Source organism: Watersipora subatra, chromosome 9, assembly GCF_963576615.1.
Source record: "Watersipora subatra chromosome 9, tzWatSuba1.1, whole genome shotgun sequence".
NCBI classification, from domain to species: Eukaryota; Metazoa; Bryozoa; class Gymnolaemata; order Cheilostomatida; family Watersiporidae; genus Watersipora; species Watersipora subatra.
The window spans coordinates 43,663,181-43,687,555 of NC_088716.1; the positions used below are offsets into that span (position 1 = coordinate 43,663,181).

The window sequence follows — 24,375 nt, forward strand, 5'->3', positions numbered from 1 at the left end:
GGAAATTAGCTGGTGATTGTGACTCAAATAAGATTGATAGCTTTGTTTTCAGGATTTCTGACCAACATGAATATAGACTTTTAAAAAAACTCAAAAATAAAATTCACAGACTTGACAACTCAAAATCACTGGTTAAAATCCCTTAATTGATTGTATTGATTTTTTTGTCTTAGAAGTTCCTAGATCCTATTAGACAGGCTCATTAAATTGAAAGCTGTCCGCTTTTATGTGCCTAAAATCTTCAAGTCGTTGATTTCTATGCAAAAAGTGCCTTAGTTCCTTTGGAGCCAATGAGGTTGCTCAACTTGTTCACATGATCATTGGAACAATTCCGGCAATCAAGAGAACCGAGTAGAAAATGCTGGTCAAAACCATAAAAATAGTATTGCAGAAAGAAAGGAAGATCTTCCAGAGAAACCAAATCAAAACTAAAAAAGTGACACTTTGAGGTGAGGTTAAAGTTTGAGTCTTTTCCAGTTGCAGATTTTGATATTTAGTTACATATCTAGCCTTGGAGCTAACTATAAACAGCATGGGGAACATTTACAATGAAGAAAATTCAGAACGCCAAGTAAAATACCGACTCTACAATGATATCTTCAACCATGAGCTCAACATAGCATTCGGATATCCACGCAGCTACATCTGCGACACATCTAGGTGGTTCACCATTCAGCTCACAGCAGCTCATGCCTTTAACGATGCCGAGAATTCGAGGAAACTAATCAATGAGCACAAACTCCTTCAGAGAAAAGCTTATGTGTTTAACACACAACTTACTGAAGCAATGAAATCAACAAGGGAAAAAAGGACGCAGTTGTTTTATTGATGGATTACGAGAAAAACCTTCCTTTCCCGTTAACCAGTGTAGACAAAGAATACTACAGGAGGCAGCTTTGGTCGCTTAACCTCTGCATCCACCATAGCGTTAGAGACGAAACAAAAGTGTACATATATGCTGAATACATTGCTGGGAAGATCCCCGACGATGTACAGTATATGATGTCTTGAACCTGTCACCTGAAGTCACTCACGTTGTGGCTATATCATGAGTGGGCGACTAAGTAACTACCTGGTGATCACTGATCATGCTTGTAGAAGCTGTTTCCATATGTCGTCAGCCAATTGGTTTTGTTGTTTGTGTGAGCTGATCATCATATTTAACGCCACTGGTAAATTAGAAACAAAACTTAAAGATAACTTGGGCATCGTATTCTATTTTTTAAGATTTACGGGTTTGTTTTCAAGCCCAGAATTTTGTACAAGTCAAAAGTTGTAGCGATAAGCATGGTTCACAGAATAATTTCATTGCTTTTCTTAACTGTGCTTCAGAATCTCATATTTTGATATTTACAGAAACGTAGTAGAATTTCCGTGTGGCTCAAGGATAATGTAAAGCTGAGAAGAATTGAAAGGGTTGTTGTCGGCTTCGATGAATACATGAATGTTGTCACGGATGACTCGGAAGAGGTTCATCAAAAGACAAAGAGGCGAAAAACCATAGGTAAGTTGTATTCATGATTAGCTAGGCTGGATTAGCTAGAGCAAGGCTGTATTTCCTGTATAGTTCCCATCATATGTACATAATAGATTGCTTTACATTTTTGTTTCTTTTTGCCATTGTTCTTCATTTGTGAATTGATCTGATTGACTTTAGGTTTTGTTATGCATAGAAACTATCATCGATGTACAACTTCTATTTTCAAGAGTGATCAACTTCCTTGGCATTTTTATACCAAGTTTAGTGAGAGTATTATTGGTAATCTAAAGTCTAGAATCTCAAATGAATGTCTTTGAATTGCTACTATGAGCAAATGGCCATTATTGAGGCAATAGAATTAGCTCTATTATCGCTTGCTGGAATTAGAACTACATAATACCAGCCATCACCCAGCAACCCATCACATGCCAGCAACAAACATAAAAGTATGCCATTTGATAGTCACACGTTACTGTTAAAGAACAACTCCTAACATGGCAACAACAGCAAAGCAATGAACAAAGGTGCAGGATGTAAAAGTTTACAAAGTAGGATGGCACTGTCAATTTTGATGTTGGGTGAAGAACTAATTTAGGATTCTCGAGTCGGGCTCATGATGATGCGAGGATAAGTTTCATGTTGTAGATGCACTCTAATGTTGCAATGCAGCCAAGAATTACAAATAAAGCTACATCAAAAAATAAACATTCACAAGTTGACAAAATGAAAGCATGGACAGCAATAAGAATTGTTCAGAAGCTATGCTATCATACAGTTAGAGTAAGCAACTCCTAACTAGTGTTACAAGACTGCAGCTATGGTTCCTTGGTGAAAAGACAGTGGTACTAGAAGCATACTAAAAAAGATCATTGATAATACACGTGAGAGTCGACAAGGAGTTACCTTGTGTAAAAGTACATTAGGCCTTTGTATTCGACAGGCATGGACATGACAGTAAGCAGAGATTGTTTCAACATATGAGCTCAACGTGTTTAGGCACTATGGCATTGTGGAATTAACAACAGAAGTGTTAATAAATATTGTGACATTATACTCCACTTATTTTTTATAATGAATTATTAATTTTCATTTTAATGCCAACAGTTTGTACAAGTCAAAAGTTGTAGTGATAAGTCTGGTTACGAAATTATTTCATTGTTTAACTGTGTTGCAGAATCTTATGTTTAGATATTTACAGAAACGTAGTAGAATTTCTGTGTTGCTCAAAGATAATGTAAAGCTAAGAATTGAAGGGATTATTGTCGGCTTCGATGAATACATGAATGTTGTCATGGATGACTCGGAGGAGGTTCATTAAAAGACAAAGAGGCGAAAAACCATAGGTAAGTTGTATTTTGAATTAGCTACATGTATATAACTTTGTTTTATTTTGTATCAAATAATAGTGGCTATTCAGAACAGGCTATATAAACCTGTTACTGGTAGCACATGTAATCCAGTACCACCTGTACATGGGTTAGGCCGATGACTAAACCATCAATCTCCATAGAAATTGGAGGGTTAACTGGACACCATTACAAAATTAAAAAACAGCCTCTGTAAAAGCACTGCGCTATCCCAGTGATGCTCAGTGGCAGCATTTAGAGGGTGAGGATAAGCAAGCCTCTTCATTGCCCAGCCACTGCAACAGAATAAAAATGCTAGCATGTCTCGACCTGTTCTTGCCCACTGGATACCATTTGCTTTCTGTCGAGGGAGTAAATCTGGTACTGCGAAAGCCAGAAATCACTTAAAAATTTGCACACAGTTTTGTGGAATAAATCACAAATTAAACAATGTCTAATACCTGCTTGAATGTCGTTCGAGTTAACAAGGTTTGCTGGGTCGCTTCCTCTTCGGCATCTCGCAAAAAGTAAGCTAGGGAAAAATGCAAACAAACAGAAACTATTGAATTTAGCTGAGTAGAATGTCAGCACATTGAGTAACAAAGAGACCTCAAAAAGAGGTATTTTCTAGACAGCATTCATTTTGAAGGAGCTCGGTAGATGCAACATAGACGTAGCCTGTCTATATGAAACTCGACAGTATGAGTAAAGTATTCTGGTAGACAATGGATACGCTTTCTTTTGGAGTGGAAAGCGGACAAATGAAAGAAGAGAGTCTGAAGTCAAGGTCACTATCAAATCCATCACCCAATGCCTAGAACAAGATTCGGAGCCCAAATCTGATCAGATCGTGTCAATGAGACTACCACTTTTTAAATAAAAGTAATACTACTAAAATTTTCAGTGGTTTAGTCAGTGATACTCTGGTCCTTGAATAATGTAGACGTTGAGTAAAAAATACTTCTTTCATATGACTTGTGAGCTACTGAAGTCTAAAGCTATGCCCAGTTTATTGAGAGTTCTGCCTGTGTTCAATACTATGTAAGTCCTCTACAAAAGTGATAGGATTTATGCTTGAGACCGTCTTGCTGCCAATTCTAGGGAATGTATCACGGAGTTGGTCAAATGTAGAGATATACAGTGTGTTAAGGCTAAAAGCCAATGCTCCCCTATACATGTAGGTTATTAAACGCTGGCATGTAAATATATTGAGCAGAAAATTTATGCCAGTCAAGGATCATTGCATCTAGACCTTAGTTTTTAAAGCCTGCCAACAAAAGAGCCAACCACAGGCTTTTTGATAGAGAGCAAAGCTTACAGTTCACTCTTGTGAAATTGTTTATCGAAACAACTAGGAAATCCTGTCACAGACTGTTTATATTTTACTCCATTCTAACGACAGGCATCTTTATCGTCAACACTGAGATAGTTGCTTGTATAAACAAAGCAGACAAGGCTGGAAAGATGGTAAGTCTCAGTTAGAAAAGTAAGATAGCACTAGATCAATATTATGTCGGAGTGAAAGACTAGTTTAGGGCTGTAGAGTCTTGGACTCTTGGCAATGCAAGGACAAGTTTCACTCGGTGGGTTGATTCTAATGTTGCAATGGAGCCTAAGAATCACGAATTATGGCAGAAAATGAGAAATATGATTTACCAATTAACGAAAGGAAGCTTGTTTGGTAATAGAAACTGCTTGGAAGCTATGCAGTCAGACAGTTAGAGTAAGCAACTCCAAACTAGTGTTACAAGATTGTAGCTATGGTTCCTTGGTGAAAAGACAGTACTAGAAACATACCTAAAAAGATCATTGATAGTGCTCATGAGATTCATTAAGAAATTACTTAGTTTAAAAGTATATTAAGGCCTTTGTATTAGACAGACATGACGGCGAGCAGAGATTGTTTCAACATATGAGCTCAACGTGTCTAGGCACTATGACAGTGTTTATTAACAACAGAATGGTTAATAAACACTGTGGCATCATATTCTACATATTTTCATAGTGAAGTATTAATTTTTATTTTGAAGCCCAACATTTTGTACAATGCCCAAGGTTGTAGTAAAAAGTTTTGAGTACAGAATTCCTTTGCTGTTTTTCTTACGTAGAACCATACATCACCCTATGTAATAGCAACAGATATAAAGGTATGCTGCATCATTGCTCCATAAAAGTAAATCAATAAACAATAAATTTATTTTACCGGCGCAAAGATTTTATAACACTGTTGTCTATTGGGTAATGTATATAATGTAGCATTAAAGCCCAATGTTGCGTGAGCGCAACCTTTAATATCTCAGGTCAGGGCGATAATAGAAAACAAAAAAAAATAGGAAAATACTTATACATATATCTGGAGACTGTCCAAAAAGTTTGAAAATTTTCAGTGCATATCTTCTATGTATGGGCCTCAGAGGGTTAAGTTGGAAACACATAAAAAAATTGTAAATAAATACTGAGGGCGGGTTTGGAGTTTACAGACCATTACCTACCATGCATACCATTGCCTGGGTGGAATGTAATACAATCGTTTGAAGTCAGAAACACTATGACTGCAAACTTTTCATAATGGTTGCATGCAGTAAATGTCGATAAGCGTGCGTGAGCGAATGATGTGGCAGGAAATGCAGCGGCAGTGCTGTTTTGCCGTAACTAATATTATTTAAACAAATATTATCTGCAGCAACATCAATGTATCAGCTTGAATAAATCTTTTTTCTTCTTTTAGATATGCTAATATCTTACATCATCTTATAACATTTTAATAATTCTTATTAATTTTAGAAATTCACTATTGCATTTTCAGAATTCAATTTGTGATTGTAAAATTTTGCTATAAGATTTTAAAATTTCACTATATTATTTTTAAAATGTACTATAACATTTTAAAGACTCTCTAGTTTTTTTTTAAATTTACACCTGCATTTTAAAAATATAGTATAACACTTTAAAAAGTTAAGAGAAATGAGTATAAGGGAGATTCTATCAAACGGATGGAAGGTCATGATGTAAAAGTGACAAGATCAAAAGAGGAAAGCAATTTGTAGAGTAATTTCATCTCACTCTAGCCAAAAGTTTTTTGCTCTGCAATGAAAAGATTAAAACTATCATAAAAAACTAGGAAAGTTTCTATTAGTTTCTTAAATTGAATTCAAGCAAGAGCACTAAAATTAATTTAATAGCTCATGACAGGTTTGACTACAAAAGGGTAGTAGTGCCCGAGCATAGCAAGTCATTACATCCCCTGGAATAGTTAGACCTAATGATTATACTAGAGCATGTCTACTGTCTCCGTTTACTGGGAGCTCGCGATCAAGCTAAACAAATGGGTTTCTCTCTTGAAGCTTAACAAAAATTTTTGATGCTGGTCAATAATTTGATAATGAAAGAATAATTTATCCATGATCATATTTCAAACATTGAAGACAAAAAAGTTCGAATTTATTTCAACAGTATGTTCTCAATGTTACGGGATAGCGGAGTAAATAGCGAATATAGATGAAGAGCGGAATATATACAGTATGGTAAAGCTAGAAGCATACTCACCCATATAGATGTAGATCATTAAACACGTGGCATATAAATATATTGAGTGAAAATTTAAGCTAGTCACGGATCATTGCAGCTCGACATTTGTCTTTAAAGCCTGTCAGCTAGAGCCTATCACAGACTTTTTGTATAGAGAACTAAATAAGTGTAAATAAACATAGCACAATTAAATTTCCAGACCATTACCTTGAGTGGAATGTATCAGGAATGGCGAACGACTCGTTGGAGGTCAGGCATATTTTGACAGCCATTTTTTTCAATAACGAATGCCAGCAGTAGCTGTCGATAACTTAGGTAAGCCAATGGCGTAACGGATATGCTCCGGCAGTGTTCCTTTCCGAGATTAGTATTATAAAGCAAATGTTATCTGCAGCAAAACCAGTGTATCCTTAAATAAATAAATCTGAATAAATTTTTTTTTAATATGTTAATATCTTACATCATCTTATATAACATTTTGAGAACTCTGTATAAACCTTAGAAATTCACTATAGCATTTTTAGAATTCACTTTGTGATTATAAAGATTTACTACAAAACTTTAAAAACTCACTATAATACTTTAAAAATTCATTCTATTATTTTTAAAATGTACTATAACATTTTGCAAACTCTCTATTTAAAAAAAATTTACAACTGCATTTTAAAAATATAATTTAATGCTTTAAAAAGTTAAGAGAAATGAGTATAAAGGGAGATTCTATCAAACTGATTAAAGGTCATGATGTAAAAATTACAAGATCAAAAGAGGAAAGCAGTTGAATTTGTGGAGTAATTTCATCTCACTCTAGCCAAAAGTTTTTTGCTCTGCAATGAAAAGAGTAAAACTAAAAAGATATCATCCTTGTGGGTGGAACTTTGGCCAAAGCTCTTAGAATCCTTTAATGGTGAACAAACAGTAATGGAAACCATTTGAATGAAACTATTTGAAGTGATAAAACTGGGCAATGTTCTACAGGCTGAATATAAAGAATTGCCTGAAGCGCTGCTCTTTAGCGCGACACATGTACAAGCCAGAAGAAGAGCAAGATGACGCGAGTCACCGAGCCAAATGTGAGGAAAGATCATCTATCTATATAAATTTCAAAGTCTGTCTGTATGTGTGTATGTAGATTAGTGTGTCCAGCAATAGCCATTAAAATCTTGGAATTAAAATCTCACATGGTGCTGGATTTCAACTCACAAAGATTGCAACTGCAGGTTTGTAATCTAATTGTGTAACCATGAGTCTACAAAGGCCCCTACAATTCATAACTCTCATTATATACAATATACACCCTTTTGCAATTTTACACGCCAAATGACGTATTAATTGAAACTCTTAACTTTATAAAACACGATGCTTGTTCGTCCTCGTACTAGCACTAATTTGTTTTCTGCAAAGCGATATCAGCAATAATTTCTCTTGAAATTAAAATTTGACGATTGTATCTCAGTTCAGCTTCATCCGTTGTGGTAAAAACGGGTTCGCAAACAGATAAGTGATAAAATTTTAGTTTAAAGTTTACTGTAAAGCATACTAAAAATGCCTTCAAGTATGTTTTAGTAAGCTAAATTCACATGAGTTAGATTCAGCATTTATGTTACATGTCTGTCTTGAAAGTAAGAACTCTGCATGTAGTATATTGTAATGTTACATTTTCTCGCAGATCATAACCACAAAGTGCACTAAAGATATTGTAGGTAACTATACTTACTAAGGTTAACATATTGTTTTGTTATTATTTTTTAATGATGATGATTTTTACCAGGCAGTGATTGTATTAGATAATTACTATGGGTTTCTATACCATTCTATACGTCTCTATACTCTCTATACAAATCATATACTCGTATACCAAATAATTTTTTATTGTAATCGTAGCAAAACAAACTATATTTAGCTATTATTTACTAATGATTTCACATTTACAATTAAACACCTTTACAGTTTTATTTTTCTTTCTAATTTATTTCAACAAAACACTTCTTTCATGATATGAAAATTAAAAGTTACAGTTGTTTGAAAACCTTAACAGTTGTATTATTTTTTCTAAATTTATTTGAACTGCACAAACAAACACTTTTCCCACGATATGAAACTTAAAAATTAGAATGGTAAATGCTCTATATATTAAATAAACATAAATTTTCTGTTCAAAAACTTTTTTATTACTTGAGCAACGCTGGGCAATCAGATAATAGCATTCAGTCTAATATAAGGTCTGCTGCCTACAAAAACTGTTTTAAACTTTCATGTCATGTATTAAGCTAAAATGATATTAGGAAAAATGGAGACTAGACATCTTGGAGATTAGAAATCCTGGAGCACCCTAAAATCAGCTGACTACAAAAATTTGTCAAGTATGTTTTTTAAAGTCATATGAACTCCTAACTGTAACTACATGTAACTGTAACTAACGGTAAAACACGTATAGTACACGTATAGTACACGTATAATACACTTATAATGCACGTATAATACATGTAAAATACATGTATTATAATACAGGTATAATACACGTATTAATAATACACGTATAATACACATATTTACATGTATACATGTATACACGTATACAAAAATACACGTATATATGTATATATATTTACATATATACATAGATCCTGTCTCCTGTAAAGAAACCCTATCTTAATTCAAAGGTCAACTATACCTCATAGAGAATCTAACAGCTATTTTGAGGGTTTAAAATGGCAATAGCTGTCAATAGTATGACTTAAAATTTTTTTAAGTTTTGTGAACAAGAGATGATGAGGAAAGATAACTTTTAGAAAAGGTTTTTATACTTGAGTACCCCGCGTTATGCATGCGAATGATTGACTACAGAGCCAACATTGTTGGTTTATGGATCGAATTGTTTTTGAGACATGTGAATTATCTCTCATCCATAATTCACATCAATATTTTTTAATGTTTGGTTAATTTCTCATTCCTTTGTTTTTAAATATTGGCTAATTCCTTTGAGGTATGCGTAACGTTGTCAAACGAATATTAATAGAATGCATAGCCACAATCTACAATAACTTACTGTTATTATCAAGAGAAATGTATGTCTGTACAAATTCTAAAGCCATCATCAATATTCTTTTCAAATTCTCGCCTGGTCTGGGTCAAGATTCTTCATATTTGCTCAAGTCTAGTTTAAGAGTTCAACTAACAGAGATTAGCCAGTCTATGATACAGAAGCAAAATGGCTGAGTAAAGTGTCACCTATTCAAAGAAATAGTTTAACTGGTCAAGTCACCAAATTAAACATGATACCTAGTACTTATGTAATGCATATATGATTATCAGAATATTGAACTGTTGTATGTTTCAGTATAATGGACAAGCAACACATGACACATTTATAATATAATATTCGTGTGAACAGTATAGGCTGTCAGCCTAACAGAGCTTAGATTCGTTTGTTCCGAAATTGTGATACATGAAGCTTGAGCTTTCTACAATTTTGACAGTTGTTAGCTGAGAACTTTTACTAGCGAGTCATAAAAGGTATGTTCAACAGTTCTACATCAAAGCTTATGACTAAAACTTATATATATATTACTTTATTGGCGATTACTTCATTTCAAATAAAAATATTGTTTCAAATTATGCCATACAACAATAATAAAACCCAAAAACTCAAGTTTACAAATTACTAAAATTAACAATGGTTTATTGTAGAGTTGCATTGCAACTCGTCAGATACGGACATGGTAGAAGTTATGTCACTAGTATATATAGAAGAATAACCAAATGCCCTGCGTTGCACGGGTAATAGAATAATTACCTAATGAATTTTAGTAACTTACCTGGAAAGCTAAATCTAAACTAAAATCTTTACTAAAACATTACCCATGCCTTTAGCCAGCTTAACAATAGTTACACTTAACAGTCAACAGTGCTAGTTATTAACCCCAAGCAAGCTCTTCAAGCGTGAGTATCTTAGCCAAAGTAATGACTATTTGCCAAGTGACTTAATAATACTGGGTAAGTATTATTAAGTCCCAGGGCCAATACTTAATAATACTTAATAATGCTTGCCTAGTTGTTAACACGGAATACAGTTGATCCACTGTATTCTGAGTAGCTTAATGGGTAAGGTTGCTGCCTCCAGATTTGGAGGTTCTGAGATCAAACCCAGCGTCTTGTACATTTATCATGACTACCTATAACTGAATACAGAGTTTAACAAAAAAACAAAAAGATATACACTAAGACTTACCTCTATATAATATATATATAGATTTAGGATGCATGTTTGATGATTTACAAATGTTTTTTATGTAGGCAATATATTTCAAGAAATGGATTTAGAGACACGCGTCACACAAAAAAGTATCGATGTGGAACTTGTGACATCAAAATTTATGCTGCCCTCTGCAAAGGTTAGGAGTTTTCTTTCTTACCTGTTACATCAAATATAGTTTTTCTCCTAGTATCTCAGGCTATTAGAGTCACCTTCAGTATAGTATAGTTTAAAATTCATTGTTTTTCCAACTGAAATTTAATCCTGTGTTTATGCATTTCATTACTTGATATGTCAAGCGGCAATGCATGCTGTCAGATATTAGGAGACAGCTGCGCCTTGCTAGTTTTTGTTCAGTCACACTCTTTTAGTTTCTAGAAACTTGTTTGCTGTCACATGCTATCTTGTTATCATCGAAATTCTGTACATCTGTCATTATTGCAGATGGCAAACACAATTTTGAGAGAGAATCTCAGTCAGTCCAGAATGTTACAGAGGCACAAGCGCTTGCTCGACAAACAGGCCCGCAAAGAGCTCCTACTAGTAGATAGATCTAAGAAAAACTTTCTGTTCTCTCAAACAAGAAAGCAAGGTAAGCGTAGAAGAATTTTAGAAGCTGATAATTTTTAATCGCCGATAGTTTGCTTGTTTACGTGGCCAAAAGTTTTTTTTTAGCATATCAACCGTTTTACAGTAGTTACTAGTATTAGCTTAAAGCTGCATTGCTGCAATTGCTTTTAGTGGGGGAGCCAAGGTATGTTTTTAGTGGGGGAGCCAAGGTATGTTTTTAGTGGAGGAGCCAAGGTATGTTTTTAGTGGGGGAGCCAAGGTATGTTTTTTGCTCATTGAAGAGAACTGATTTTGATTCTGCAAGTAACTTTTTCGTACCAGTGGCAGATAAAACGCTACAGGGGCGTCAACGGGGTAAAAGGGGGATTTGTATGCTTTTTCGTTGTAGTGTATATCAAAATGTTAGCATACTGTACATACTTTAATAACTGTTGATCCAAATCTCCTCTTTTTCATGTGTTATGCCGAAAATATTGTTGGCTTTGTATACTCAAATTTTACACCCTACCTCACTGTATGATCAGGGTTTTTTTGGAGATATTCAGGGGCATGTCATATTTTTGCAACATTTTTGGGTTCGCACATCAGCCATTTCCTTTCAATCATAATTGAGCTTCTAAAGATTATATATCATGATGACCAATGTGTTTATGTTCAGAATACTCAATTATATCTTTCTGGACTTATTACTTTTGAGAAAATTGACGCGTTTTGTATGTTATGTCTATTTCAGAGTCATCCCCAAATATGTATTATCTATGTTTTTGTGTGATCTGATGCATTCAAGATCCACATCTAGGTCAGTTTATAAGACTTGCACAGAGAAATGGCATTTTAGCTAATTTATTGATAAAATGCAAGAACTAACAATGAAATAACTGCCTATTATCCATATAATCATAAAACTAACAGTAGTAGTCATTTGCAGGGTCATGGACGATCTCGTTCCTTTGTTCCGTGTTTAAAATAGCGGTCGTTTTATCTGTATTTCTTCTCAGCGTTGTGAGAGATATTTTGGAGAATAGCATATTAACATTTTTTTTATTTCATTGTAACTAGTGCAACAATTGCCAACTTTTAACTTTGAGAGAAAGTTTTGTTGATATCGTATTTCGGGAACACAAATTTGTTCTATTCGAAAAATTTTGATAAAGCATCCTGTTTCATAGACTTGGGCAACAAACATTTTGTAATTAAAGGGACATCGTAACCTGTGAGCGCAATGTATCAGTTAACTTTTTATTTAGCAAGTGCAATCGAGAAAAGGCTATACGGTAAATGATAAGAGCGCAAGAATTGTAAGAATTCTGTAGCTTCATGGTTGGAGGCAAGTATAGAAAATTGTGGTTGTAATTTTCGTTAGTTCAAATCCAGCAAAAAGCAAGTTTTTCAATCCAAGATTTTAATAGCTATAATTAGACAGATATCTGAACAAACAGACAATGACTATGAAAAACTTTGATATCTATATACATAGGCACAGTGTAAGTATGCTTAACAGACAACTGCATAAAATGAGGCTCTCGTGCTCTGCCAACTTCTACTCGACGGGCTCCTTTTACATCGTAAACATTAGCAGGCTTCCCTTTTTTATGGGACAGCCGACTCGGTGGTAGGTCGAATTCTTTAAAGCCAGATGGCCATACTTGCCAAGTAGTTGAGTAAAAAAAGCGGAAGATTGACGGTAAAAGTAGTAGTTGAATCTGAAGCCTAGATTTTTTTGCGAAGTGTTTTTTCTTCTTTGGTATCTATATAGAAGGCCCTTCTACGATTTTGTTCAATGTTCAGGTACTCTACTATCAATGTGAGGTCATGGTTGTTTGCCAATGATATGTCCATGTATAATCTTTGTTTATTGATGAAAAACTGTAGAGAAAATTGTTAGACATCAACGTTGCTAAATCTAAATAGCCCAGGTTTTATGGCAAACATACGGTTTAATAGCAGTCTGTTTCATTGTTGCTAACTTTGTATGATGATGAAGGCTCACAACTAGTAAACAAAGGGAAACGACAAGTAAAAAAATTAAACCACTACTTTTATTAAAAAAGCTGGAGGAAAACGAGAGATTTTGTAAAAAAGGGAGACTGACTTAAAATACTGAGGGTCTCGGCCAAACCGGGAGACTTGGCAAGTATGCAGATGGCTCTTTCGTCTTCTAGCTAAGACGCAGGTCGTCCAAAAAAAAGGGTAAGCCTTTTGCTCTGTGACCCTGTTCAGCTGGTGGTAGTCAACACACAATAAGAACCTTTTATCTTTCTTTTGGACCAACACCACTGGGGAGCTCTTGGCACCTTCAGCTGACTAAATGGACCTTTTGCTGAGAATTTCTTGCGCGTGGCATTTTGCCCCAGCATCCTTCTTTGGTCCGAGTTAATGGAAAGGTTGACATATTGGCCAGAGCTCCTTCTTCGATACTATAGGATGCTCCACTTCAGAGGGTCAGCCCACATCTCTTTCTCACATACAAAACGTTGCTTGACAGCATGTTAACAGTTTTGATAACTGTTCAGAATGTCCCGGCTCTGTGAAGTTTTTTTTGCACTGCTTAGAACAGGTCCTTTAGGTAGGTTGGCACTTCTGCCTCTAGTGCTTTCGTACCCCGAGCCATGAACACCAAGCTGCAGAGAAGTGGTGCCTTATTCACCTGGTGGTCCTACACCCCAAATACGTGGCGAACAGGGTTTTAGCTTGGAACATCAGAGGTTTGTCTCTGAGCTTCAGACACTCCATAACTATGCTTCTCTTTGGCCCAGGCCGGTTCAAGCCTGAAGTCAGTAAGAGATCCTAACCAAAATTTTATTTACTCCAATCAGCAGTAATTCTGTGTGGTCACCCAACACAAAACAGACATTTCAGCCGGAGCTGGCACCACCATGTCTCTTACCACCTGCATCTTGCTAAGTAACAGTATTCCTTGCCTATTTATGTTCGACGTAAAGGGAGCTCATCATGCAGAGATTAGCAGAGCAAGGTAAATGCTCATTTTATGCAGTTGTCTGTTGAGCATACAAACACTGTACAGATTTATATATTTGCACAACATGTCAACACTTTCCCTCAGAAGGAAAGTCCAGGCTGCTGAAAGTCCATAGGACACTATGGGCTGTTAGGAATGGTATTAAAAATAGGATCTTTGCGAATGTGGCTCATTACAAAGACCTCCTGGGTCTTTATATCCTATAATAAAGACTAAGGAGGTCTTTATTATGGGATACAAAGACCAAGGATATTCTAATACAAAGTTTGAAAATAGCTGTATTGGCAGCCGTATGACACTGTAGAATGGATCAATTTTTCCATCAGCCACGGGATCGTTGCTATTAGTCGATTTGAGTAGGTCTATCGTGCCTTGAGGAAACCTAAAAACCTGCTTGCTTAGCATGTTTGTAGTGCATCTGGTGTCAATCCAAAACTGGATAAACTTCCTCTCTAGTTTCTGTAGAAGGAAGTATCTTGTGGAATGGGACCAGTTTGGAGTCTGTGTTCTGATCAGCTCATCACCACGCTCGCCATGAGTGGTAAAGTTAACTGAACCGAAAACTCATGCGTCTGCCAAGGCAGTCGCATGAGTTTTCGGTGTTGTACAAAGAAATGGTCTGCCAAGGCAGACCTTTAGGGTCTAAGTTAGGTTCAGTGATGGAGTGTGGTATCGGTTGGCTCTGCTGCTTTAAAAGCAGGCTTCCGGACAATTGCAGGCCCAGTCTCTCCAGACCAGTGTCGGAGCGCACCTCTTTCAACCAAACTCAGTGGGGCTTGTTTAGACTCTGGCTGTGCTTCCCCAGTTGAGCTGCAGCTCAAGCATTTGGACTCCAGCTTTTCCAGGTCTCGTAATAAATTTGGGTGGCTATAGCAAGAAATTTCCACATAACATTCTGAGTAGATATGGCAATAGACCTTTGCATCACCTTTCAATTTTAAGGCCATGGCAAAAGGTCGCCGTGTCACATCTTTGTTCTGGGTGGATATGGCAGAGAATCTCTGCATCGCTTTTCCATAATTCCTTGAAGCCTTCCTCACTAGAGTCCAGCCAGACTCAGCATGTCCATCGAGCTTCCCGAAGCACTTTTTTGTTAGGGTCTGAACAGTTGGGGGCCTTAGTACAACTAAAGGTCGGTACTAAAATGTTGCGACCTTTCGCAGTTTCCCCGGTTTTGTTTTTTCACTGGGAAAGTTCTTCTAAACGTTCTTCTGGCTCCCACAGCCTCAACACAGAAATGGTTGAATTGACATAGCTTCTTTTAGGCCAGGGATATCGAAATCAATTGTACAAGGGGTCAAAATTCGAAACACAATCTAGGTCACGGGCTGAAAAGGATAAACACTTATTGAACATAATAAAACTAAATGTTTTTGGAACATAAATATGGATAAAAACAGACAGGAATATTATTCTGAAACAAACTTTAGATTAAATTGACCCAAGAAGCATGCAGAAAGGCAGTTGAAGTGTTGCATTATGGGATCTGTAGTTCTGTGCAGTATTATGTCATCAGCATTTCATATTAACGGGTCATGAATAGCAATAACGTAAAATGTTCTTGCAGGCCAGATCGGATTACAAAGTGGGCCGGATGTGGCCCGTGGGCCGGATGTGGCCATGGGTTTGACACATGTGTTTTTGGCCATGTTGCTCTTCTTGCAGCTGCTGGACCTGCTTGGTCAGCTGATGCCCCAGAAGTGCAAGCTGGTTGATGGTCTGATCCTAGACCACTTCCGTCTACTTGGCTACATGACTTGCGGGGGCCGAGCCTTCCTCTTAGCAATGATACTGCTGACCAGTCATGATGTGACCCTCCTTAGCCCTGGGTCCAGCTATCGTCTGCCACCACACTAGTACTTTCACCCAAAAACAATTACCAAAAATTTTGTTGATCTACAATTTGTGAAACCTTCATATCTTAATCTGTCTGACACCGCTGGTCATCACGAGAAAGAAATTATGACAAAAACCAAATATTTTTAAAATTAAACTTCACTCAGCATTGGCTGTAAACATATTTTCCATTGGCTCAAGGCAAACCGACAATTATTGTTTTCTTTAGTTCTAGTGTATACATTTATCGATTGAGTGTTAATTAATCAACTATTAACTCACCAGAAACGTTTTGTAAGGAACCTACAAAAGGCGCACCACACCCCTTTTGGCTATATGCAACTGATGTGCCATGCAGCATTACAAAGCTTGTTGTACACAATAAGTTACATGTAAGAAAAAAGAAAAACTTTAGAGATAGTCATATTTATATCCTACAAAATCAAAGTCTTCTAGACTTTTGACAAAGTCGGTAAGTCAGAGTTCTAGTTGTTATAATGTTTGCATTACTATTTGTATTATCTATAATATAGCATAAAATAGGTACAAGAAACACAACAAGTAACTGGTCCCGAGTTGTAACGCGTAACCCATGATAGCACACATGACCCGGTTTCATTTCATAACCTCTTTATTGAACAATGAAGGAGAACTGGAAAAGTTTAGTGGCGCATAAGTAGATCATCCTATGACTACAAGACGTGCTTATTTTATGATTATATGGATAATAGGCAGTTATTTTATTCTGTTAGCTCTTGTATTTTATCAATAAATTAGCTAAAATGCCATTTCTCAGTACAAGTTTTATAAACTGATCTAGATATAAATCTTGAATGCATCAGATAGCACGAAAACATAGATAATACATATTTGGGAGATCAGAAACTCACTTACGATTGAAAGGAAATGGCTGATGTGCAAACCCAAAAATGTTTAAAAAATATGACATGCCCCTAAATATCGCCGAAAAACCCCTGATCATACAGGGATGTAGAGTTGAAAATTTGGGGATAACAAGCCAACAATATGTTCAGCATAAAATGTGAAAAAGAGAAGATTTGAATCAACAGTTATTAAGGTATGTATGCTAACATTTTGATATTCGCTACAGTAAAAAAGCATACAAAACCCCCTTTCACCCCGTTTACAACCCTGTAGCGTTTTATACGCCACTGGTACAGAAAAGTTACAGATTCAAAATCAGTGAACTCTCAGCTTTCCAATGGTATATGGGGCATAAAGTTCTCTTCAATGAGCAAAAAACATACCTTGGCTCCCCCACTATAAACATACCTTGGCTCTCCCACTAAAAACATACCTTGGCTCCCCCACTATAAACATACCTTGGCTCCCCCACTAAAAACATACCTTGGCTCCCCCACTATAAACATACCTTGGCTCCCCCACTAAAAACATACCTTGGCTCCCCCACTATTTGGTGTACGGAGATATAATGTGGATGCTTGGAGCAGCTAAGCAAGGTAGCTTGTTGACCTATAAAACTAACAATCTAACTCTATTTAACAGGTTGTGTAGAGTTGAGCTTTACAAAAATACATAAAACTCCTCCAGGCGTTAAATGCCTGGCGTACTACTATGAACTTTTATATTTTAATATTAGTTGGCAAGTTTTAGTTAATAAATGAAATCTAACATCAGCGTAACCTACTGTCTTTCTGTAGCTTTTCTATAATAATAAATACAGCTTTATGTTTACTGTAATGACTAAGAAAAAATTATCGTTTGAGAGGCTTAGCCAATGACACAACAAAGCATTCCTTTCGTTTATATTTTTAGATCGATAGCTCAAACTGCAGATGGCTTGTGTTACTATATAAACATTTTTTGTAATATTTACCTCTTTGAGTGCGCTGCCAATTTACTACATGTAAGTTATGCCTCAGTAAAGCAATGGCGATTGAGCGCATGGCTTCGAGCTCGGCAATTCCGCAATACTCTTAAACAAAACTTTGCAGCATATACAAATGAAGTACCAACATCAAACAAATTAATTTAAATATGAAATATTTATACTTTAAATATTATCAGTTAAAAAAATACTAATAAATTTTTAACAATTTGTATAAAGGCTACAAACAAAGTGGCAGCATCTTGAGTTGTTTACTGTTCAGCATCGTCATGGCAACTATAGTGACCTAATCAGGCTATCTGATCATCTGGGAGTTATCTTCATCAGAGAGGGCAAATTCTGCTGACTTTAGAATGACTTGCAGAATAAGGGAACAAAGGGTAGTTTTGGCGAAATATTTTTAGGTATTAGTTTTTAGTAATTACATTTGCAGTCTTTGTGAACCTTGCTTTGCTGCCGACACCTAACTGTTTATGTAGCTCACTTCCATCCAATTAGTTAACAATTGTAAAGAAACTGACCGAGTTCTTCTACTTGTTTCCAAGAATCAAACCACTCGAGTACAAAGCAAATGAGTATACATTTGGCTTTGCCCCTCGGTGGGCGGGCTGAGTCAGTAGCCGAACTTCAGCTGACTGGAGGTGTTACCGAGAGCCGAGTCTTCTACTGAGTCAGGGTTCAGAGCGATTTTGGCATCGGTCGCCTCGGCTTCAACTGTCCTCTTTAGATCGGCCTTGGCCCCGACGATCGGCCACCACACATTGAGCAGTTTTTTCCTTCTTTTAGTTAGTGCTTTCTTTATGGGGTTCTATTGGGCCGTCACTTATGATCGCCTCCACAAACCAACTTTTTGACATACAACAAAAAATGAGTGAACATTTGTTTTGACATGAAATAATTTTTAATAGATGATGTCCAAAATTTTTTGATATATTACAAAAGAAAATGTTAGAAAGCATATAAAAATTAAAACCTGTAAAATTAATAAGAATCGATAGAAATGAACATACGCTATTTCTAGTGCAAGTGAGAGTAAGTTATGTTTATTGTATGTTATAGTAAGCTATGTGGTGTATGCAAGTGAGAGTAAGTTATGTTTATTGTATGTTATAGTAAGCTATGTGGTGTATGCAAGTGAGAGTAAGTTATGTTTATTGTATGTTATAGTAAGCTATGTGGTGTATACAAGTGAGAGTAAGTTATGTTTATTGTATGTTATAGTAAGCTATGTGGTGTATGCAAGTGAGAGTAAGTTATGTTTATTGTATGTTATAGTAAGCTATGTGGTGTATACAAGTGAGAGTAAGTTATGTTTATTGTATGTTATAGTAAGCTATGTGGTGTATGCAAGTGAGAGTAAGTTATGTTTATTGTATGTTATAGTAAGCTATGTGGTGTATTTTATGCCTACGCATTGCTAAACTTACAATTCATTCTGATTGCTTTAAGGTGAAGCAACAGAGCCAGGAAAGGGGTTGCTAGGGTATTTGTGATTTTGTGGCACGCATTCCCATATTAGAGAATTTGGTGCATTCTGATAGTCAGAGTGCTAACAATAAGGAGGGTCATAAAGACTCTGTAGCAAATTATTATGTTAATATTACTAAAAAAGGAAACTACTACAAACAGGTATCGTATTCCTGAACAACCTTTAATTACGGTCATCAGGTGTTTTTCTTATTCGCTTACTTCTTCCTTGCTATTTGAAATGCAGAAAACTTCTTCATTTTTACAGTACAGCAGTTTTTAATAGTAAGCAATAAACTAGAATGTTTGATTAGTTTTTAATCTATGATTAGTGCGTCAGACCTAACTTCGGCCATGATGAATTAAATGAATTGATAGATTTTAACTTTATTAATGTTGATCAATGTTGCTTAAATCAAATTAGACCATGTGACTAAAATAAAATAAAGAATAGTAAAGTGAAGCTATGCGTATTGAAATAAAAAGCTCTTTTTGCATAACAGTGTTTTATAATATAAATTGGCAAGGTGTTGGGGTCTAGTATAAGGTGTAGTGTTTTTTCTAGAAAAGTAGGAATGTAATGGATGGTCCGGCAGATTGGAAATACGATCTGAGTATTTTAGGTAGCAAATATCTAATAACCTAGCCAGCTCAGTTTTAGGTCATTTAGATGTGGATTATAACTGTCTATATCAAGTAGTAGAACCTAGCCTGTCTTGACAAACTGTTGTTTTTGTGGAGTTGTCCCCCATCGAGGGGCGAGCAACACAACAGCTTGTCACAAGACATATTGCACCTGATGCATCAGCTGCACTTATAGGGAGTTGTTCTCTTCCGTCTATGCGGCTTGGTTGCGATGTTGTCGGTCGCTCCAATGGTAATCATAACGAATTTCGCGCAAAAATGTATGTAGAAAAAAATAAGATTACAATATTTAACCAGCGACCGGTCTCTGCGGTAAATTTTAGTAGAACTTGAGAACTTAAGCAGCAACAGCGACTAAAAATTTCGTTATTTTTGCGCTCTGTCAGTTTTATTTCTATTTTTGCATCAGTCAGTTTTATTTGTTCTTATGGATTTTATTTTCAATTTATTTTATTCTTAAGTTCTACTAAAGTTTACCGCAGAGACTGGCCGCTGGTTAAACGTTGTAATCTTATTTTTTTCTACATAAATTTTTGCGTGAAATCTGTTATGATTACCAATGGAGCGACCGCCATAACATCGCAACCAAGCGAACAACTCCCTATAAGTGCAGCTGATGCATCAGGTGCAGTACATCTTGTGACAAGCTGTTGTGTTGCTCGCCCCTTCGACGGGGGACAACTCTGCAAAAACAACAGTTTGTTAAGACAGGCTAAGTAGAACCTTGAAACATAATTTTTCAAAGTGTTCATATGTTTTTAATGCCCCATTACTGCTGCGTCATTCCTAATTAACAGCCATGATAAATCAAATAATTTGAAACAGTGTGACAAGCTGTAAATCATTCTTGAAAGCTTCACATTTTTGTCATAAAAGTTATTCTAAAGACATCAAAGCTATTTGTTACAAACCAGGGGTACAAATGACTAAAGCACGGGTTCCAACAAAAGCTATAATATTAGCAGACTGTCCATTTCCTTGATTTGTTGCAGTTCTCCAAGCATGTCAAAATGCCATTAGGTAAGCCAAGTAGATTTGACAGCCAAGCAAAGCAAATAAAATGCTTGACATAAACAATGACGTTAGCCGTTAGGTTTTTGTTGGCCTTTAACCAGTTATAAATGACCAGCAGCTAGAATAATTTTGTGGTTTTAACAGCTCTTTCCATGTCTAAACAAATTTTGAAGGTAAATGGAGAAGGGAAGACGAAGTGAGAGTAAATTGTTTAAATCTTCCTACAATAAAAGCTGAAAATCTACAAAGACCAAACAGTATGAAGGTTTTGTACAGCTCCCCGAACTACGATGCCGTAAAGCCAAATCAGCAGGTAAGTATATATTGATAAAACATTTAATAAGCTAAAGCAGTCTAAAAGTTTTTTTCATAACAAGAAAAAGCATTTTGATAACTACTTTTTAAAAATATCAACGGAAATTCTTCGTTAATAACAATATGCTCATACTTTCCAAGTCGTGAGCGTAAGTATGATAGTTCAACTAATATTTCATAAAAACCAACTGAAGTCAAATATTCAAAACAAATTAAAAAAGTTAAATTAAACAAAATTTGGAAAAACTAAAAGACCTTCACAGCCACAACATTACTATATATGGCTTTAATTCAGAAGCTATGCTCGTCATGGATGTTGCGGGATTGTCTGCTCTCTGTTAGTGAGATAGCCTTCCTATTTTTGTTTTTGTATTTTTAGATATATGTGCCTTTACGTAAGACGATGGGAATCAACACTAAGAGGACAGAAATAGTAAATCACAACACACAGCTTGCTGTGACACACCTGCCTCCCATAGTCAATATTAGTAAGGCTGTGCTCTCTAAATATGACAGGTGAGTTAGTCCTGACTTTTGGCCGCTTTTGCCACAGACCAATTTTTTGAACACTTTCGTACTTTTTTAGAGCAAGTACAACAAGCGAGACTTAGTTTTTTTTATCTACTTAGCTATAAGATTTATGCAGAGACCTTTTGTTTGCTAAACTATCCATGTTCCTTAGATGCTGCCAAACTCTTGCATATGATTGCCTCACCACACAAGAGTTTTAACACACAATGTATAACTTGAGTAAATATTCACTCCTATTTCGATATTGTTGGATGCTATTTAAAAAGTTGCAGCTTTGTAAGTAAATGTGTTAAGGCTCGTGAATATTAAAATAAAACATTAAAAAACAAAAAGAAAAACATGTAAGCTTAGTTTAAACTTGAACTAGTCAATGTTTGAGAAAGTTATGCTATCTTTAAAATAAGCGACTCTACAATTCTATTTGCGCTTCTTTATGTTAAACAACAATAAAACCTATTTTTATTGTTTATGATTTATTAATTTCATTTTTACATAATTATAATTTAGTTATTCAAGTATTTGCTCTAATGCATTTTAATGCTATCAGTATTGCCTGCAAATTTTGATGAAAAATGATCATAGATTTTTAGACTGTAAAGTGAATTAAACTAAATTAATTACTGCATATCATTCTAAGGTATACTATCGAGTCACTGTCAATTAATAATTGAATTAAATCACTCATTAAATTATTAACTAGCACTTAAATTTAATGCACAATTCTTACGCATGGTAATTTAACATTTAATGATTAAAGCAGTTTTCTCAGCAAATCATTAATCAATGCAACTATTATAATTAATGCAATTTTTTCAAATGCTTATTTGATAATTTACTGAAGAATTCAACTTTTGAAAAAATTCCCTAATTTTATTATTAATGTGCTTACTTGACGAATTAATTTGGCAATTTAATGCATAATTCAATTCAGTCATTTGTTGATTCATTAGGTATTAATGAATCAACAAATAATGTATAAATTATTAATAATAATAATATTATCAACAAATAATAAATAAATTAATGTATTTTTAAATTACTATTTAATTGCAATTTCTGCCATCACTCCAAATCTTAGTATATTATTCTGCTCTAACATATAAGCAGAATAATATACCAGGGTTTGACAATAGCAAAAATTAATTGTCATATTTTGGAGATGAATCAAAAAGAGATTTTATTTTTTATGCCACACTAGTCGTTTGTGGTATAAGCGGTAATCATTTTGTAGTCAATTGAAATCGGCATACAAACCTTTACATCAATGATAGAACTGCTGTTTCACTTACTAAAAATCTTTGTTCAGCAGCTACAAAATATAGATTGCAATAAAGTAGAAGCCAGGTTGAAATTACTACTTACCAAACATATGTGCCGGTTTCTCTTTTCTCTTAAAAATGGTCATAACAATTTAATTGCGGATTAAAATTTGGTAAATTTGTTATTCAATGTTTCACCCTTATGATCATTGATGTTTGTTAATTGTTATATTATTGATATTTTTAAGGGTGTTGTATTACGATAGTACAAGGTAACAGAGGTTAATTTACCTGCAAAGTGATTTAGCTATATCTCATCTGCAAAGTTTGTATGCGCTATGCATGTATTTTATAAACCTTTTTGTCAATTAAACGCATTTTACTAGACTTATAACAACTTCTAACGGGATTATCAATAATCTATCAAAGCACAGATCGGCAGCGATCGTGATTGGAATTTTTTTTCTCCAACAGATACAGAGGCACATCCTTCATGACCCCAACTTTGCTGTCTACCGATGCGAGGTTTACAAAGTGCGCACAACTTCTAGAGACTCTAGGCGTTACAGAACCAAATCAGGGAGCAGAAATTCTCACCAAAAATGACACGACCCGTCAAGGCTTCTACCTGTCCTGCCCAACTAAAAGTTCAGAAGAGGCAACTAAAACAATGCTACAATCTCTAAACACTACAAGGAGTAAGTCTTCTGTGACCTTTGCACCCACTACCTCAGTAAAAATGTCTACAACTGGGTTTTAGCAAACTTTCATCCAATATTCTTGACTAACCTGGGTGCGATCTCCTTCGACCTCAAAAACGGTTTGCTGTTAGCCAAAATTTCCAAACGCTTCAGCAAATTTTCAGAATGTCAAAACTTCAGCAATTCTGAAGTAACTCCAACAATTTTCATATTTCAAGAGATTTCGGTTATACTAACAGAATCAAGTTAATCAATTTGACAGTTTCCATAGACAAGGGAGTTACACAACATGTTGGTTGAGGAGATATTTACAGAGGTCTAACGAACTACAATAACAAGAATACTTGGTGCATTTTACTTACACTTCTCTCACTGCATATGCATGTAAAGTTGATACAATGTTACACCAATAGTATTAAGCTAGGCTTATTATTATTATTATTATTATTCTTAATATGAAGAGAACTGTTGCTTTAAACTATCTTTGAACATCAGTAAAAACCATGAAGTACCATTTCGACAAATCAGTTGTGTTCACCTTCGACGAATTAAACCAGCCAGTTTCAAACTTTTGCTAC

At 35.4% G+C, this 24,375-nt stretch overlaps 1 protein-coding gene across 1 annotated transcript; it reads left to right on the forward strand.

Annotated features, from left to right (window-relative positions):
- Nucleotides 1-1,088: 1,088 nt before the first annotated feature.
- Nucleotides 1,089-24,014, forward strand: LOC137405106 (uncharacterized). The gene is made up of 7 exons (XM_068091330.1): nt 1,089-1,142; nt 1,357-1,504; nt 10,651-10,748; nt 11,054-11,201; nt 21,165-21,304; nt 21,686-21,822; nt 23,571-24,014. Exons 1-7 carry the CDS (start codon nt 1,089-1,091, stop codon nt 23,854-23,856), a joined length of 1,011 nt encoding a protein of 336 aa, XP_067947431.1. The 3' UTR covers nt 23,857-24,014.
- Nucleotides 24,015-24,375: the final 361 nt, after the last annotated feature.

Excerpts from the sequence above, each read along its gene's own strand:
- LOC137405106 (XM_068091330.1), top strand. The coding sequence starts at position 1,089 with ATGCTTGTAGAAGCTGTTTCCATATGTCGTCAGCCAATTGGTTTTGTT. Across the intron at positions 10,749-11,053 it reads TTATGCTGCCCTCTGCAAAG|ATGGCAAACACAATTTTGAG; the intron begins GTTAGGAGTTTT and ends TCATTATTGCAG. Across the intron at positions 11,202-21,164 it reads CTCTCAAACAAGAAAGCAAG|GTAAATGGAGAAGGGAAGAC; the intron begins GTAAGCGTAGAA and ends CAAATTTTGAAG.